At 42.3% G+C, this 19883-nt stretch overlaps 1 protein-coding gene across 4 annotated transcripts in view; it reads right to left on the minus strand.

Annotated features, from left to right (window-relative positions):
• Positions 1-18920, minus strand: part of RRM2B (ribonucleotide reductase regulatory TP53 inducible subunit M2B) — a 36168-nt gene extending 17248 nt beyond the window's left edge. Inside the window, exons 1-5 of one of the 4 annotated variants that reach the window (XM_063669007.1) lie at positions 18743-18920; positions 10323-10478; positions 4123-4239; positions 3099-3232; positions 2264-2358 (exon numbers count right to left, since the gene is read on the minus strand). In XM_063669007.1, coding sequence (XP_063525077.1) covers positions 2264-2358; positions 3099-3232; positions 4123-4239; positions 10323-10478; positions 18743-18790 — 550 coding nt within the window. In that variant the 5' untranslated portion in view covers positions 18791-18920. Of the gene's footprint in view, positions 1-2263; positions 2359-3098; positions 3233-4122; positions 4240-10322; positions 10479-18201; positions 18446-18742 lie in introns of those variants that run through there. The other 3 variants (XM_063669010.1, XM_063669008.1, XM_063669009.1) reach the window with 3 other exon arrangements.
• Between the last annotated feature and the right edge of the window lie 963 nt (positions 18921-19883).

Here is a 19883-nt window from a genome sequence, read left to right on the forward strand (position 1 = left end):
CATTTTTCATCACTACCTATCCATCATTTTTCATCACTACCTATCCATACTAATATTTTCAGCGTATATGGAACACTCTGCCTCTTTCCCTTCTTTTTTCTCTAAAGCCAGCATTTCCCAAAGTGTTTCTGAAGCTCCTTGTGAGGGAATCAGCTGAATACAAAATGCAGATTCCTCAGTCCCACCTGGGTCTCCTACATCAGTTTTGGCAGGATTCTTAAGAGTTTTTCCACAAATTCTCCAGATGACTTTTACATATATTGAGAACCAGTGCTTTTCTCATTCCTATTTAAATTTTTTTTTTTTTTTTAAGAGTCTGGGTCTTGCTCTGTCACCCAGGCTGGAGCACAGTGGATCATAGCTCACTGTAGTCTCAAACACCTGGGCTTAAGTGGTCCTCCTCTCTCAGCCTCCCAAGTAGCAGGGTATACAGGTGCATGCCACCACACCTGGCTAGTTTTTAAATTTGTTGTAGAGATGGGGGTCTTGCTTTGTTGCCCAGACTGGTCTTCAACTGCTGGCCTCAAGTGATCATCCTGTCTCAGTCTCCCAAAGCACTGGGATTACAGGCGTGAGCCACCATGCCTGGCTGCTTTTCTCATTCTTGAAATGAACTGAAGGCAAGGAGGCAAACATATCTGCTTCATCCCTGGTATACTACATGCTGGCCCATATACGCACTATATCACTGGTTCTTCAGTGTGGTCCAAGAGTCCCGGAGAGATCCACAGACCCAGGAGACCTGTGAGGTCAAAACTATTTTCATAATAACATTAAGGCATTATTTATTTTTTTTAACTACCAGTCTCTCATACTTTACAATGGTATTTTCTAGAGGTTACATGACATATCCATAATAATCTGAAAAGCTAAATAAAATATTCCTCCCTTTTGTAACTATAATACATATTTAAATGAGGCATATACTACATACATATACACTGCAACAAATCGAATGCAAAGGCAGATATGGTACTCCAACTGTTTTCTATTAAGTCAGACATTTAAAAGATTTATAGAAATTTAAAAGCATGCTATTCTTTTTTTTGGAAAATATAGAAACTTATATAAAAGTGTTATCTGTATTAAAATATAATGGGTTGATTATTGCTATCTTAGAATGCACTAATAAATATTTTTAAATTATCTCAATGTTAATTTCTAATGCAAAAATATCAATACCTATAACCTATCCAAATAAAGGCACTTTGGAGCGCTCAATAATTTTTAAGAGTACAAAGGGGCCTGAGACCAAAAATTCTGAGACTTGCTTCCTCACATAATGAATAAAACCAGAAAGTAAAGAACACCAATTAAAAATAGATAAGCATGAGATGGGTACTTAGAACTATCCAAATGAAATATATATTTTAATTAAATTTAGTAAATATTTATTGAGCAACTACTATGTATAAGACATAATATGATACACTTCCTTAAAAAAATGCTATGGGATCTCAGCTCAGTCAGAAGGGTGTTTGCATTTAGCTTACCTATGAAAAATAAGCCTGTTATTACAAATTGTTTTTGTCCTAGTTGATTAAACTAATCTTTGGTTTTTGAGAAACTAGATATTTGTTTCCTGAAAAATGTTAAGATTTCACTTGCTTTAAATTTCTAAAATAGGCCAGGCACAGTGGCTCATGCCTGCAATCCCAGCACTTTGGGAGGCCAAGGTGGGCGGATCACCTGAGATCAAGAGTGCAAGACTAGCCTGGCCAACATGGCGAAACCCCCATCTCTATTAAAAAATACAAAAATAAGCTGAGCGTGGTGGCAGGTGCCTGTAATCCCAGCTACTTGGGAGGCTGAGGTAGGGATAATTGCTTGAACTTGGGAGGCAACAGTTGCAGTGAGCCAGGATCACGCCACCACACTCCAGCCTGGGTGACAGAGCGAGACTCTGTCTCAAAAAAAAAAAAAAAAAAAAAAATTCCTAAAATAAACTTAAAAGCCAGGTACAAACTGTGAATTGCTATAATACTCTTGTTATTGCTATGTGACTGACTCCTGTTTAACTGTAATTACCCACTAACATCTTAACTTTTCAACTTCCAACTTATTAAGTAGAATAGGTAACAGCTTTATTTTACCACCACTTTCTAATTAATTATTAGGAATAATTATTTTGGTAAAGGTGCATTTGAGACATTTGTACTCCTTTTCCATGCTGTAACTTTGATTCGTACTGGATAGTCACACCACATAAAATACTGTCATATACTGAGGCAAATCTGATCATACATAAATTAGAGCCACATACCAAAAGTAGATTTTCTATCTGCTATCCATCGCAAGGCCCAATCTGCTTTTTTCTTAACATAGGGCATGGTTTCAATTGCATTAAATAAAAATTCCCTGTAAAAACAAAAGAATGAACAGCAAAGTTATTCACTTGTTTTTCTTTTTTTTTGAGACAGAGTCTCGCTCTGTCGCCCAGGCTGGAGTGCAGTGGCACGATCTCGGGTCATTGCAAGCCCCACCTCCCGGGTTCACGCCATTCTCCTGCCTCAGCCTCCCCAGTAGCTGGGACTACAGGTGCCCGCCACCATGCCCGGCTAGTATTTTTAGTAGAGACGGGGTTTCACCATGTTAGCCAGGATGGTCTCAATCTCCTGACCTCATGATTCGCCTGCCTTGGCCCCACAAGGTGCTGGGATTACAGCCATGAGCCACCACGCCTGGCCTCACTTGTTTTTCCTAATTGGACTAAACTTAATCAGAGATAATAATTGTAACTCTATGGTATGCTATCAGATCTGTAGTTTTTACACATTTTTACATGTCCATAAAACAGAAATAAAACTCAAATTATTGGTTTGAATCTGGTCTCATATAAAACCAGCTAAATTTGAGTATTCAATTTCTAAACAGAAGATGCTACTGAACGTTCTTAAAGATAAAATATCTAAAGGTTAACTGGTTCTATAAAAAGTTTTTTTTTTTAAACCCAATACATTGCTAAGCAATAGAAAATATTATGCTCAGAAACTTCCATACTTGAATAATCTTTCCTTAACATTGAGTTTTGGAATAAATTCTGATCTGAACATAACCAAGCTGTAAGCAATATCTTGTAAATAAAATGCCAACAATACCTTTTCTTGGGATCTCTGATGTAAGTGTCTATCAGCAAACTGTACATCTCTGAGTGAACATTCTCTATGAGAATTTGAAAGCCATAGAAACAGCGAGCCTCTGGAACCTGCACCTCCTGACTAAAGCGCTCCACCTAAGAAGATAAGGGAAACAGATATATCCAGTTCTATAGGCTCTCATTAAACACTGCAAATCAGAATCTGGACATCAGCGTTATGACTTAAAAACTGCCTGTCATGTAACAAACAGGTCAGAAAGACCTTATGGATTATTTTAAGCAGTATCCTAGGCAGTACTGTTTATCCATCAATTCTCCATGGTAAATTATTTGCATAGTATCTTTTTTTTTTTTTTTTTTTGAGATGGAGTCTTGCTCTGTCACCAGGCTGGAGTACAGTGGTGCCATCTTGGCTCACTGCAACCTCTGCCTCCCAGGTTCAAGAAATTCTCCTGCTTCAGCCTCCCAAATAGCTGGGGCTACAGGCATGCGCCAACATGCCCAGCTAATTTTTGTATTTGTAGTAGAAATGGGTTTTCACCATGTTGGCCAGGATGGTCTCAATCTCTTGACCTCGTGATCCGCCCACCTCAGCCTCCCAAAGTGCTGGGATTACAGGTATGAGCCACTGTACCCAGCCTATCTAATTCTTTTTAAAAAGAAATTATGCCTCCTGATAAACCATAATCAAGTTTTAAAATGGGGAGCCAGAACCCAGTGTTCTATTACAGAGCTCCAAAGGTTATTAAGGTGCAGGTTCTCTATTAAGCTTACTATCTGAGGGTAAAAATCAAACTCATGTTAATGCACTGTAAATAGTTTTGATTGGTATCATTTATGCTTGATTTAATAATAGTTTGCTGGTCAAAGGATAAGCAATTCATCAGAAAAACATTTAAAGAGTTAAGCTTCATCTAGTTCATTTTTTAGACATCTTGTCTCTGGCTCAATTTAATAATCTTACTGACATTATCATCATTTAACTGCTAAAGGAGAACAAAAGTTAAATCAAGCAAAAATCTTACCAAATTTTCATTTACAATTCCATCACTGGCTGCAAAAAAGGCTAAGATGTGAGAGATGAAGTACTTCTCATCTGCTTTAAGCTTGTTCCAGTGAGGGAGATCCTTTGATAAGTCGACCTGGAATAAAAAGATTTTCAAAAATTTTAATTTGGAGTTAAGTTCTTCTCACGTGTTTGGGAAACTAACTTTTATTGTTAAGTAGGAATATCCCACTACCAGTAAAACTATGGAAAAAGAAAGATGTTAGCATTGCAAAGAAATTAAAAAAAAACATTATGTTAATAAGTGTATTATATTCAGGATTTTTGTTAAATGAGTAGATTATAGCTACTCTTGGTGGGGGAGGGGGAACAGCTAAACTATGTGAGGCAAAGGAAATGTTAACTTGTTACATAATGGTAACCATTTTATTATATATATGTATCTTATAACATCATGTCATATACCTTAAACATACACAATAAAATTTATCTTTAAAAAATTACGATGGAATCGAATTTTCTGGCTAATTAAGAAGCTGGCCAGGATGTACTTTAAAAATATTCAAATTAACATAATCTAGTGGCACTGGAGCAAATGAAAGAAGGGCTAAAAGGGGGGGGGGGAGAGTAAACACTAGTCAAGAAGGCACTGAAGTGATTAAACTAATGAATCTCAACAGTCATTGCTTTAATATTTTATATAATATTTGCTATGGTGTTAGATAATTAGGCACCTATTAACCAACTGTAGCTGCTACTTTACTGCCAGGTAATCAGTCTACTTTTATATCCAGAAGTAATGCCAGGCAGGTAACAACCTGAGTTTTGTTTTGAGACGAAGTCTTGCTCTGTTGCCAGGCTGGAGTGCAGTGGCATGATCTTGGCTCGCTGCAACCTTCACCTCCCAGGTTCAACCGATCCTCCTGCCTCAGCCTCCCAAATAGCTGGGACTACAGGCAGGCGCCACCATGCCCAGCTAGTTATTTGTATTTTTTAGTAGAGACGGAGTTTCACCATGTTGGCCAGGATGGTCTCAATCTCTTGACCTCATGATCTGTTCGCCTCAGCCTCCCAAAGTGCTGGGATTACAGGCATAAGCCACCACGCCTGGCCTTGTTTTGTTTTTTTAAAGAGATGGGGTCTCGCTATGTTGCCCAGGCTGGTCTCAATCTCCTGGCCTCAAGCAATCCTCCTACCTCGGCCTCTCAAAGTGTTGGGATTACAGGTGTGAGCCACCACAGGTGGCCAACAACCTGGTTTTTAAAGCAGTTTATACATAGGTGTGGCCTCCATTGGGAATGGAAATATTTTTGAAAATGTTCATTAGAATTAAGTCTTTGGAATTAAGGGAGATGTACTTTAGAATTTGGTGAAACCTACAATTTAAAAATTGTCTATTTTTTTAACTTTTGAGATGGGGTTTCACTCTGTCACCCAGTCTGGAGTGCAGTGACACAATCTCAGCTCACTGCAATCTCTGCCTCCTAGGCTCAAGCAATCCTCCCACCTCAGCCTCCAGAGGCACAGGTAGGACCACAGGGACACAAAACCATGCCTGGCTAATTTTTTGTATTTTTGGTAGTGACAGGGTTTTGCCATGTTGCCCAGGCTGGTCTTGAACTCCTGAGCTCAAGTGATCTGCCCGCCTCAGCCTCCCAAAGTGCTGGGAGTACAGGCCTGAGCCACTGCACCCAGCCAAAAATTGTCTTTAAATGTACCTTCTCTTATTCAGTTCTGGGGGCTATAACAAATTACCATTGACTGGGTTGCTTAAACAGCATATTTTTATTTTTCTTTTTTTAACATTTCTGGAAGCTGAAAGCCCAAGATCAGGATGTCAGCATGGTTGGGTTATCGGTGATGGCCCTCTTCCTGATATACAGATGGCCACCTTCTTGCTGTATCCTGACATAGCAGAGAGAGAGAGATCGTATCTCTCATGTCTCTTCTTATAACGGCACTAATCCTATTCATGAGGGCTCCACCCACATGACCTAATTACCTCCCAAGGCTCCACCTCCAAATACCATCACACAGCATATGTAGACATCATTTTGATAGGGACAGGAGGCAGGGAAATTCTGGGCAGAAGAAGGTGGTCCCCAGCGAGGACTCCACCCTCAATCCTGGAAATGCAGCCCAAACATGTATTCCTGTTTTCCCACTCGAATGTTGCCTTTTCCAAAACCACCCATGGCCCCGCTCCCCCACCCTGTGCCCATAAAAACCACAGGCTCTACCAGCAGAGAAGAGGAGAGGAGAAGAGGAGAAGCAGCTGGATGTCAGAGACTATGGTTGGACGTCAGAGAGAAGCAGCTTAACTTCAGAGGGACAGCTTGACAGCATTCCTTTGGAGAGGAGTCAGCCGGGGACGGCCAGACAGACTCCAGGAAAAGATTGTTTTTCCACTCCATCCCCTTTCCAGCTCCTCTTCCCACTGAGAGCCACTTTCATTGGCAATAAAATCCTCTGTATTCACCACCCTTCGATTTGTTCATGTGATCTGATTTTTCCTGGATGCTGAACAAGAGCGTGGGTGCCACAGGTGTGGATGCTAAAGGCTGTCACACTGACCCTCTGCCCTCACTGGTGGAGACCAACTGCCATGTGAAAAGGCAGAGGGCCCACTGAGCTGTTAAAACTTAAGCCATCCGCGGACAGCAAAAGCTAAAAGAGAGTTAACCATAACACATGCCTTCTGGAGCTTCAAGGGTTGTGGGTACTCCCCACAGATACTGCCATGAGGCCTGCATGGAGTTTTGCTCCTGCCGGTGCCCAAAAGAACTCACCCAAGCTCCTGCACCTGCTCACCTGCATGCTCCCTCCCTCAAGGGGCTGAGCACAATGGGTTCAAGTGAGTGGAGTTTGCCCCTGCCAGCGCCAAAGCGCCAGCTAGGTCCAGCGTGCACATTCCAGTTCCCACCCACGAAGGGATCAGAGAAACTATCCTGCTTCAATTTTGTCAGAAAAAATATTTTAAATATTTTTCATAATTAACTTCATAAACAGTTGAAATATGTAATTGTCCTTGTCTTTTGCCTGTCTTTTATTTACTCTAACAAAGCCTCGGCTGGGCACGGTAGCTTACGCCTGTAATCCCAGCACTTTAGGAGGCCGAGGTGAGTGGATCACGAGGTCAACAGATTAAGACCATCCTGGTCAACATAGTGAAACCCTGTCTCTACTAAAAATACAAAATTAGCTAGGCATGGTGGCACATGCCTGTAGTCCCAGCTACAAGGGAGGCTGAGGCAGGAGAATCGCTTGAACCCAGGAGGTGGAGGTTGCAGTGAGCCAAGATCGTGCCACTGCACTCCAGCCTGGCAACAGAGCGCCACTCTGTCTCAAAAACAAAACAACAACAACAACAAAACCCACAAAGCCTCAAGCCTCAATCTCTTTGACCTTTCCAAAAAGGACTAATGTCGAACCTTTTAATCACATGCTATTTTCCAAATCCTTTTTCCCACTAATTTATTCTTTAAGTGTTTGCTGAGCACTTACTGCACACCTGACACTGTGCTAAGCACTGGGAATACAACGGAACAGGGTGGAGGAAATATTTGTCTTCATCTTTTAAAATATGTAACCTAAAAATCAAGTTCTGTTCTATTAAAAGCTCAACTCAGGTTTAACTGAAGGACATCTTCTTCATTCATATATATTATAACTCCTCAGGTTTTTTTTTGGAGACAGTCTCACTCTGTTGCCCAGGCTGGAATACAGTGGCATGATCTTGGCTCACTGCAGCCTCTGCTACCTGGGCTCAAGCGATTCTCCTGCCTCAACCTCCCGAGTAGCTGGGATTACAGGCACCTGCTGCCACACCTAGCTAATTTTTGTATTTTTAGTAGAGACAGGGTTTTTACCATGTTGTCCAGGTTGGTCTCAAACTCCTGACCTCAAGTGATCTGCCCACCTTAGCCTCCCAAAGTGCTTGGATTACAGGTGTGAGCCACCATGTCCAACCTCTTATATATTATATATTTGATATTAAATGTTAATATTGTAAGATGTTTCCTTTTAAATATTAAAATTATCTCTTTGAACACTCAGTTTCAAAGGTCTTGTAAATTTTATTTACACTACATTGGAAATATTCCCTTCCTGCCTAGCTTTTTCTTATTTAAGCAAATTCTCAATTTCATCATTTAAATACTGATTCCAAACTAGACAGTTATTATAATTGCCTGAGTGGCTTTAAAGAAAAAAGTCCTAAACCCGAGACTTTTGTCTTTTGATCAGGGTTTCTGTTGATCAGCCATATTTAAGAATTAAGCTCAACCATTTAAGCTGACTAAATGGTAACTTACATAATTTGTAAATGAAAAATACGTGGAACTAAAAATGTGATTTATCTTCAAAATATGTATTTGAATCTTCCTATAATTAGCTACAAAACACGTACCAACTGCAGATTTCAGTTTTTAAAAATTAGTGTTGCTTTGTTACAGGTCATATATTACCTTTGCTAAAAGATGCAAGTTAATTTCCAAATGAATTTCAAGAATCCTAAGAATCCTAAGTACCTTTTTAACATAATGAATGAAAAAGCCACCTGTGTATTCCACTTGTTCTCTGAACCGTATCTAACAAAAAAACTTTCTAAAAACCACAGACAGTTAGGGACAGTCAGGTGTGTCGAGCATTATGACCACGTATGAAAATATTGGGTGTTTGTTTTTGTGTGGTTTGGTTTTTTGCTCTATATGTCAACTATAATATAACAAAGATGTTGACAATATAACACTACAATATAACAAAGATGGGTAAGTGGGTAAAATCAGTGTAATAGAAGCTTCAAACACTGGTGCCTTCTGATTTCTAGGTTAAATTTTCCCCCTTCTGTGCATAAAATAATAGTTTACATTTATTTAGTGCTTACTAAGTGTCAACTACCATTTTAAACATCTCATAAATCCTCATAACAACCCAAATAGCCAAGTACAATTAGCCTAATTTACTGATGAGGATATACAGAGAGGTTAAGTAACTTTCCCAGTTCCATAGCTAGTAAGTAGTGGTACAGGATTTGTACCTAGGCAGTCTGACCCCATAGCCTGCATTCTTAACAGCATGTGTTTAACATTTATAGAATTAATTTCTTGAAAAATAAATAGATTCAAATCTATCTATCCAAATAGATACATCTATCTATAGAGACACATATACAAACATATACAGAACAAGAGTGCTGTACAGGTATCACCCATCATATTTAAAGATCAAGACAATAACTATTTGTTCAGTTAGACTACAGGGCAATCATTTTCATGACCATTGTCCTTACCAACCAGCAAATATTTTCTAGTTTGCCGTGTTCAACTGATCTCCCAAGTGGAATTAACAAAAAGCATACTACAGCTAATCTATTAGTGGCAACTCTGTCACGTTTGATGTAGCTGAGGGCAGAGCCAAATTGGGAGCAGCACTGTGAGTTCCACCTGGCTGACTCGGGAGTGAGTCCACAGCCTAGAGGATCAAACTCTTCATGCAGCGGCTCATTTTGTACAATCAGATAAATCTCTCAATTGAAAGCAGAGTTGCTACAGCTTTCACTCATTTTTTGACTACAGCTGCAATTTTACTTATTCTGCTGACCTTATAAGACTAGTTAGACAAGTCTTACTTGGCCATATCAAACTAAAAGTCTGTTTAAAAATAGAAAATGTTGGCCGGGCATGGTGGCTCATGCCTGTAATCCCAGCACTTTGGGAGGCTGAGGCAAGTGGATCACAAGGTCAGGAGTTTGAGACCAGCCTGGCCAACATGGTGAAACCCCATCTCTACTAAAAATACAAAAATTAGCTGGGTGTGGTGGCTGGCACCTGTAATCCCAACTACTCGGGAAGCTGAGGCAGGAGAATCGCTTGAACCTGGGAGGTGGAGTTTGCAGTGAGCTGAGATCGCGCCACTGCACTCTAGCCTGGGTGACAGAGTGAGACTCTGTCTCAAAAAAAAGAAAAAAAAAATGTTCTAATATATTGGAAATAAAAATCTGGCAGAATTAGATGCCATTGTTGCAGCAGAAAACTTGTTTATAGATAGTAATCTAAACTAAAACATTGAGAACATCATATTTAGTCTCAGTAATTCCAAAACTTATCTTCTACAACTGATCTCCTTCAATGTATACGTTAAAGTTTTTCAATATCCTGTAAAACAAGAAGGAACACTGCACTATAGGACATGAATGCTCATGGAGGCAATGCCACATACCTCTTCTGCTGTCCAGAAGGAAGCCTGTGCCTGTTTATACATTTTCCAAATATCAGGGTACTGGATTGGAAAGATGACAAACCGGCGAGAACTCTTTCTTAGGAGTGGCTCTTCATTTGACTTTATTTCATTTTCGTTGGTATCTGAAGATGATCTCTGAAAAATAAAGTACAAAGACGCCTTTTATATAGACATTTCTTCTTTATTCATACCTAAACATACATCTAGGGAAGTCAGGGAGACAGCATTGGTTTGAGAGCCTGTCTGCCTGGGTTGAATCCTTACTGTTACCTGGTAGCTGACTAATACTGTTAGGAAGTGCGTGTGTGACCACAGGAAACTGCTTAACTTCTCTAACCCTCAGTCTCCTCAGCTGTAAAATAATTCCTGCCTCATAGGTTTATTCTGATAATTAAAAGTGCTTTAAACAAAGCCTGGTATATAGTAAGCACTCAAAAATTATTGTAATTATTGCTAGTTTGAGGATAAGTACAAAGCTAGACCCATAAATGTCATCATCGTGGGCAAATTTCTAAGTTTGTGAACAAAATGTCCCTTTAGAGCCTCTCTGATATAGATTGCTGGAATGAATAAGCTACTGGTATAAGCTACTTTAATGTTTTTTCTTCCTACTCTTCACTGAAATACTATAATACTTATCTGAAAACTCATTACCTACAACTTAACCTTTGTTCATCTTAACCTTCTGATACTCCAATTTGTTATTGCTATTTACATTTTAACATTACTGCATATGATCTCACTGTGGGCTGTCTCAAAGCTTTGTGAATAAAGTGAGAAACACGTACCTGTATTCACACTGCTTCAAAACATGACTGCACTCTAAGAGCAAATGGTGCCATGCATATATTTTTAAAATAGCGGGAACATCAGAAGAGAATCAGAAGAGTCGCACATGTGTGAGAATGAGTATAAACAAAGGACACAGAAATAAGCTAAACACGTATAAACCAGGATTAGAACACATACAAATTCTAGACTCCTAACCAAAACTGTCTCTCTCTCTACTGTGACAGGCCCATTATGCGTTATGTTCCTTACTCCAGCGTCCACCCATTTGTCACTTCACCAAAGCAAGTGTTATAGCAGAGGAGGCTAAGGCTTAGCAAGAAGAAAGCCCAAAATACAAGTATAAGGCTATGCAAATACAGGGGGGCTTGCGTGCTTTATGCCTACTGCCATCACAGTACAGATGGTCTTGATTTTAACTACTTGTTTAAAGGTGTGGGCCTCCTCAGATATAGCACTTAAGCCCTGGAGAAGAGGAACCAATTTTTATTTGTTGTGATGTTCCCAGAGCTTAGTATCGTGTCAAGCATGTTAGCTAAGTAAATGGGCTGCTAATTTCTCTTCTTACTGTACTCAGATTTCTAGGTACCTTTAGAAAATTTTAATTTAACATAGGACCACGATACATCAGTGAGACGACCCAATAACCACTAAAATCAATCACATTTTCCCCTCTTCACATCACCCCAAAGGCCTGGGTTAGGTTCCAGATATAAGTACATAGCTCACTGCAATTTAATTCCCTGTTGTCTATAGTTTCCTGTGCTTCTTGAAAGTAAAAACCATTTTCACCCTTGTAGAATCCCTTGTGCTAAGCACAGTACCTGGCACTTAGTTGGTACTCATTCCACAAATATTTGAGCAATTTTTTTTTAAGACTGGGTCTTGCTCCATCACCCAGGCTAGAGTGCATAGATCAGAGCAGTGTGATCATAGATCACTGCAGTCTCAAACTCCTGTGCTCAAGCGATCCTCCTGTCTCAGCCTCCCAAGTAGCTAGGACTATGTGCACACATCACCACGCCTGGATAATTTTTAAATTTTTTGTAGAGATGGGGGTCATGCTATGTTGCCCAGGCTGGTCTCAAACTCCTGGCCTTTGCTATTTTTGTTACTGAAATTTGGGATATACTCAAAGTATGAAAGTTGGGAACTTCCATACTTTTGTTACTGAAAGTTGGGAAGGACATCACAAGTAGTCACGCTTCAGCACCAAATGCCCTGATGATGAATGAAGTTTTTAAATGATGATAAATAACTGATCTGCCAAAGACTAGTACCTTTAAGTCAGAATGAAAGTCACATTTGTATACACATTCTCCTGTTCTATCCTGATAACCTGTAGACTATTAAGAGGAGAAGCTGGATTAGGAGTGTATTACAAAGGATTTTGCAATGTGAAGAGAAGGAGGTTAACCAACATCAACCTTTGAGCTGGGCTAAAGATGACACATTATTTCATAATGCTTAGATATGTGCACAAACATACATTTGAATACAATTTCAGAAAGTTCATGCATCTTGAAACTCTAGGCTCTCCAGAGTACCCTCTGTGGACCTAATCTAAGAACCCATATTTTAGAAGAAAAAAACAATGTGAAAAAAGATATGATGGGCCAGGCGTGGTGGCTCACGCCTGTAATCTCAGCACTTTGGGAGGCCGAGGCGGGCGGATCATAAGGTCAAGAGATAGAGACCATCCTAGCCAACATGGTGAAACCCTGTCACTACTAAAAATACAAAAATTAGCTGGGTGTGGTGGCACGTGCCTGTAGTCCTAGCTACTCGGGAGGCTGAGGCAGGAGAATCACTTGAACCCGGAAGGCAGAGGTTGCAGTGAGCTGAGATCACACCACTGCACTCAAGCCTGACGACAGAGCAAGACTCCATCTCAAAAAAAAAAAAAAAAAAGATATGATGGTATGCGACATTTTTGAAGAACTAGAAGTAATTTTCTAAGTCTGGACTTGATGGCAGTGGGGGACAACGGGAGAAGATGAAACCTAAAAGGCAGCAGAGAACACTTCCCAGTGAACTCTGATCCCCCTAATGTCACAAACACCAGGAGAAAATTTCACTTTTAAATGTTTTTATCCTTTTAAAATAGTAATCAAAATAACCAAAATAAATGTTTTATACTGTACAGCAAGGAAATCAGCAAATTATCAATGCATAAACTTGTGTTTCCAGGTTATCTTTCTTTTTTTTTTTTGGATGACCTTACATGAAAGTTTCTCTTGGTATCTCTGCTTAACTGAAGAATACCATAAGAGTGAAAAACAGGCAGTTAAAAAAACAAATAAAAAAGCCTGTAACCATTTGTATGGATTTTTCAGAGTAGAACCAAGGTTTTTATTCTTTTTTCCAAAACCAAACAAAATTGAAAAAAACAATATTTATAGTGACAATAATACAGTAGAGGCCTTATTACGCAAAGTGATCCAAACAGGTAGTTGAAAATTGGCTAAAGGTAGGAATCATAAGAAAATGGTGTATTCCATAAACGATGTGACTTAAACACATAATTTTTTTTTTTGAGACAGTCTCACTCTGTTACCCATGCTAGAGTGCAATGGCATGATCTCAGCTCACTGCAACCTCTGCCTCCCAGTTCAAGAAATTCTCCTGCCTCAGCCTCCCGAGCAGCTGGGATTACAGTCGCCCACCACCATGCCCAGCTAACTATGGCATTTTTAGTAGAGATGGGGTTTCACCATGTTGGCCAGGCTGGTCTCGAACTCCTGACCTCACGTGATTTGCCCGCCTCAGGCTCCCAAAGTGCTGGGATTACAGGTGTGAGCCACCGCACCCAGCCTAAACACATGCATTTATATTTATTTTTACTAATCTTCTGCCATGAGGTCAAAGTTTTTTGTTTTTTTTTTAAACTTGGCTCACTGACTGAAGCCCCAAATGTTTTGAATATTCCACACCATAATGTATCATCTACACTTTCTAGCTTTAAAATTTTTCTTTTTTCAGAGACAGAATTTTGCTCTTTCACCCAGACTGGAGTGTAGTGGTATGATCATAGCTCACTACAGCCTCAAATTCCTGGGCTCTAGGGATCTTCCTGCCTCAGCCTTTGGAGTAGCTGGGACTACAGACACATGACACCATGCCTAGTCAATTTTTGTAGAGATGGGGTCTCGCTAGGTTGCCTAGGCTGGTCTCGAACTCCTGGCCTCAAGTGATCCTCCTGCTGCAGCCTCCCAAAGTGGTGGGAGTATAGGCATGAGCCACCTTGCCCAGCCTCTAGTGGGAACAGAAATATGTCGCCGGCTGGATGCGGTGGCTGGCCAGGTGTGGTGGCTCATGCCTGTAATCCCAGCATTTCGGAAGGCTGAGGTAGGCGAGCGGATCACTTGAGGTCAGGAGTCCGAGACCAGCCTGGCCAACATGGTGAAACCCCATCTTTACTAAAATTTAGCCGGGCGTGCTGGCGCATGCTTGTAATTCCAGCTACTTGGGATGCTGAGGTGGGAGGACTGCTTGAACCCAGGAGGCAGAGGTTGCAATGAACCAAAATCACTGCACTCCAGCCTGGGCAACCAAGCAAGACTCCATCTCAAAAAACAAAACAAAACAAAAAGAAATATATGGGTGCATGAGAGAGCAGCCTACTAGCCACAGAAATTTCAAAGCTCATGGGTATCTATATTTTTACAGGGTTAATAAAAGAGCAAAATTGGTTAGTAGTAATCTGATTTTTAAAAAATTTTAGAGCAGGTCAAAGTGGTCTGCTTTGATATAAAACACTTTGGCATCTAATAACTCCAACATGTAGGCTATTGGGAGCCACTGAAGGTTTTTAATCAGGCAAATAACATAATCAGACATGTTTTAAGATCGCTTTTGTAGAAACATTGCTAGATTAGAAGAGAAATTAGAGGCAGAAAGAACAATGAAAAGATTATTGTACTACCCATCTCTTGCCTGAACTAGAAACACACAAAAAAATTGATTTCAGTGATATTCAGAAGTAGAATGAATTATTCTTCCTAAAAATTTGAATTTGGGACAAGGGGACAAGGAATAGTTAAAGATGCCCTTTCCTTGATGTTTCCAGCTCCAGTAACTGGGTGATAACAAGATCTAAAAGGCACAGAGAAGGTGCTCAGTACCTGGAGAATAAATGAATAAATCACACAAAAATTTTGCTTCTCACATTAGATGTTTAACAGAAGTTTAATTTAACTCCTCCCACCAAGCCAGGTGACAACAACAAAGTTACAAACACAATATCCTTACAAAGTCAACTAGGTCATTAGAAAAGATAATGAATTCAGGCCGGGCGTGGTGCCTCACGCCTGTAATCCCAGCACTTTCGGAGGCCCAGGTGGGCGGATCACGAGGTCAAGAGATTGAGACCATCCCGGCCAACATGGTGAAACCCCGTCTCTACTCAAAATACAAAAATTAGCCAGGCGTGGTGGTGTGCACCTGTAATCCCAGCTACTCGGGAAGCTGAGGCAGGAGAATCACTTGAACTCAAGAGGCAGAGGTTGCAGTGAGCCAAGATTGTGCCACTGTACTCCAGCCTGGTGACAGAGTGAGACTCCGTCTCAAAAAATGACAGAGTGAGACTCTGTCTCAAAAAAAAAAAAAAAAAAAAGAAAAGAAAAGATAATGAATTCAGTTTCAAGATGTCCAGTAAGCAGTTAAAAATATAACACTGTAGAACACGAGTGATGGAGATCCCATTAGTGGTTGCCAAGGGAATGGATGTGATTATCCAGAGAGAACATATAGAGCAGCAAGACAACTGAGGATACAGCCTTAGAGAATGCTGATATTTAAAGGGCAGATGACAGAAGAGGAGCCAGCTGAGATTAAAACGGACTGAAATGGATGCAGGACAAGGAAAAGCAAAAGTAGGAATTATGTGATTTGGCTAAAGCAAAGGATCTAGACTCTTAAGATAAATCAGACTAAGAGGGTTAGGAACCAATTTTGTGGCCAAAGATCAAGGTCTGGAAGACTCATACTCCAATTCTGCCCATTTGCCCCCAACCCCAGGTGCTGGTGTTCATTGCAGGGTACAGTTTGAAAATCTGTACCCCACAGATTTGGGGGTACAAATAGTCATGGAGAGTTTCTGAATGGGAATTAACATGAATAGAGGTGGCATTAGGAACACTAATCAGAAACCCATGTATAGGATTAACTGATAAAAAACTAGACTTTGCAAGCAACTAAGGAACCAATTTCAAAGATGGAAATGAGGACTTGAATTAAGATGTGGCAGTTAGCATGAAAAAGGCAGCTTCAACAAGACTTCGCCAGCCTGAGGTGTTGGCCAGGCTTTTTGGTAGGAATTGAGACCCTTTTGGGAGTTTTTTGGGGGGCACAGGGTCAGTGACACTGAGGCAGTGGTCTAATGAAGGATTAACTTGGCAATGGTAATTAGGATTGAATGGCAGGTAAGATAGGAGATAGAGAAACAACAAAATTACTATAGCTGCACAGGTGTAAAGTGATGAGAATTTGAAATAAAGTTTAGCAGTAGGCATTCCTTAGTGACATTCTACTATCTTTTCCAGGATGGTACTTCCAGTTTCTGACTGACTCAATTTCTGGTCACCCAGTTGGAAGACACGCCTGGGCATGTCAGGACAACAATTTAGGTCAAGATTCCCCAGCAAGCACTTACGATGCCCCAATCTAGGCTGGCATCATACCAGGCTCTTACCTCCTATCCAGCCCCAATTCTACCATTTCTGTTTCTTTGCCTTTATGTCTCTTCTACTTCTGTAAAATAGCTGCATGCTGTCATAGTCATACACTACTTGTAAGCATCATTTTCACTTCCATTCCCACAAAATCTGACAGAACCAATGGGATACCGGCCCAGCTGCAAGAATTTGGTTTTAAATTTAGCTCCACTCCTGAGTCCTGGGCATGCCATTTAATGTTTTCTGGCCTAAACTTTACCTTGACAATAGACTATGAATTAGATTAGCAATAGTTAATTCTGAGAAATTGACAAAAACTATGGACCCCTTTCTCAGAAGATTCACATCTGCACATACAAAATCTACATATCACTTCAGGAGATTTATAAAGCCCCTTCTAGTCTATCTATGGACCCTTTAAGACAGTGGGGGGATTTTTGTTTTTGTTTTAATATGTGTACCAGGATCACCTGAAGTACTTGTTAAAAATGCAGATCTCAAGAGATTTTGATTCACTATGTTTGGGGTGTTGGTCCAGCAATTTACATTTTTTACAAAATACTCCAAGTGATTCTGATGCAGGTCTCCTATTATGCACTCTGGCATCTAGAAAAACAAAGTGCTTCAAGCATCCCAGCATCTCAAGTTAAAAACTTTTGGACCACTAAAATTCATTCTGAATCTAAAATTCTGTCTGTCCTTGCGGGTCTGTATCACTGAGATAGGAGTAACAAATAAAATTTAATATCCAGGTGTTAAGCCTGAATCACTGCTGGTGCCATTAGCATAAACAGCAAAGTCTGAATTTTTCCCTTTAAGTAGGGAAGTTGGCACTAAACGCATTTGTTTCAAAACAGGAAGAAAAAGCTTGAGGGATATTTACAGTTAGTTACTAAATGCTTACAAAAATCAAGTCAAATAAAATAAAATCCCAAACCTGGAATCTACAACTTTCTAAAGAAATGTAGGGCCAAGCATGAATCTCTTGGGGTGGAAACGTTTGTTTCCTCCAAATCTTCACAGTATTAAATCAAAGATACCAAAGCAACAGGTTCCAGTAGTACAAAAAGCATTTCTCTTGTTCACAAACGGCTTAGAAGTATTTGCAAAATGACAGTATTTGAAAATTATACAGCAACAGTTTAAACTACCATACAATCCTACAGTCTAACAAATTCTGGTTTATTTATTTTAGGTTCTTTTATCAGCATAGGATCTGTAGAGAGGATGAACAACTTGGGCTTATTAAGCACTTACAAGTTTCGTGGCACTTTGCATAAAGCATTTTACTTAATTCTCTGTGAAGTATCACTTCCATTGTATAAAGGAAGAAAGTGACACCCCAAAGATTCAGTTAGTTAAGGAGCCGGGCCTGAGCAAAACTGGCCTCCTACCCTGATTTTTTCACTGGGAAGAGGTCATGAGGATTTCGTGTCCCCTTCTACCTGTCATCTTCACCCCATCCACCTGTGTCAATTTCCACACGCGTTCTCCAACTCCGTGTCACCATCCCAAATGGTATGCACCTCTCCAGCAGAGCCGCCACAGTCCTCTTTCCTTGCCTCAGTTTCCCTGGCCAGGGCTCCAAAACAGGGAAGGAGGGTGGGAGAGCGTGAGGCGGATAAACGCAGAGGTAAGTCTCATCCCGGCCTGAGGCCTCCAAGCGTCGTCCTTGGCTGGCCCCGGGGCAGAGCAGCGGAGCGGGAAGCAAACCCAAAGTCAGCTCCTTCCTCCGCCCTCCCCGGGGACGGCCTCCCCGGCGCTCGCAACGACGAAGCCAGGCTGCGGCGAGGGCGGGCGGACAGGCCTGTCCTGACCGCGGCGAATAACATTTCCGACCGCGGCGAATAACATTTCCTACAGCGGTCCTGCAACTTGCGATCTAACGGGCTGGCGTGACTGCGGGGAGGGGGAAGACGCGACAGCAACATTTACCTCATCCTGATCCAGCCCGGCCGCTTCCGGCCTTTCCGGGTCGCCCATCGCGCAGACTCCGCCGAAGCTACGGGCGCTGAGGGAACTGAGCTGCTCAGGCCACCTCCAACTACGACAGCACTCAGGTGGTCCGCTGGTCCGCTGGGTCCGCCCCGCCCCCAGCTCTAGGGACTCGGCCGGCCCCGCCCCGCCGCGCCGGCCCTGCTTTCTCGCCTGTCCATTGAGAGACTCTCCCTGCGCCGGCCCGGCTCCGCCTCCCCCACCTCCGGGCTCCGCCTAACCTCGGCCAGCCCCGCCTCCCGCCTGCGGTCTAAGGGTTTCTCCCCGCCTCGGTTGACCCGCCTCCCCCACCTGCGGCCTAAGGGATCCTCTCCGCCTCGGCCTGCCCTGCCTCCCAGCCTGTGGCCTAAGGGATTCTCCCTGTCTCGGCAGGCCCCGCCTGCCTTGGGGCTCCGCCTACCTCTGCCAGCCACGCTTCCCCTGCCTCGGGGCTCCGCCTACCCCGGCCAGTCCCACTTCCCCGCCTGCGGCCTAAGGAAATCTCCCTGCCTCCGCTGGCCCCGCCTTACTCTGTTGCACCGTCCAGTCGCCCGGCTTTCCACTGAGTGACGCCCCCTGCTCTGGACGGCTTAGTCTACTCCCGCTGACCCCACCTCACCGCATCGGCCCCGCCTCCTCCGCCCGCCCACTCCAGGCGCCCACTCCTGAGGAGCTAGCCCAGAGTCCGCACGGCCTCGCCTTCCTGCCGGTGCCCTGAGGGAGTCGGCCCGCTGCCCACCCCGCCCCGTCCCACCTCGCCTCGCCCTCCCCGGGCTCTAGCCACTTGCTGCGGCAGTTGTCCTGCAGGCCGGCTCGAGATTCCCGAGCTCGCCCGCGTGGTGCTCCAGGAACACGGTACTTTGCTCTAGCCCGGCCTGTCCTGAGAGACTGCGGGAGGCGAAGAGAACGCGCTGTTGCTGTGGGAAGCGCCGGGGACTGGACAGCTACACCGCCAAACACTTCGCTAGGGAAAGGGCTGGCTGGTTTCGTGCGTAAACAACCGAAAAAGGGAAGTGTCTGGGGGAAAGTGTGTGTGTGTGTGTGTGTGTGTGAATGCGGGTGAGTGAGGGGGAGAGGGACACGTTACTAAAGTCAGGAAAAT

This window comes from Pongo pygmaeus, chromosome 7 (assembly GCF_028885625.2).
Source record: "Pongo pygmaeus isolate AG05252 chromosome 7, NHGRI_mPonPyg2-v2.0_pri, whole genome shotgun sequence".
Taxonomy (NCBI): domain Eukaryota; kingdom Metazoa; phylum Chordata; class Mammalia; order Primates; family Hominidae; genus Pongo; species Pongo pygmaeus.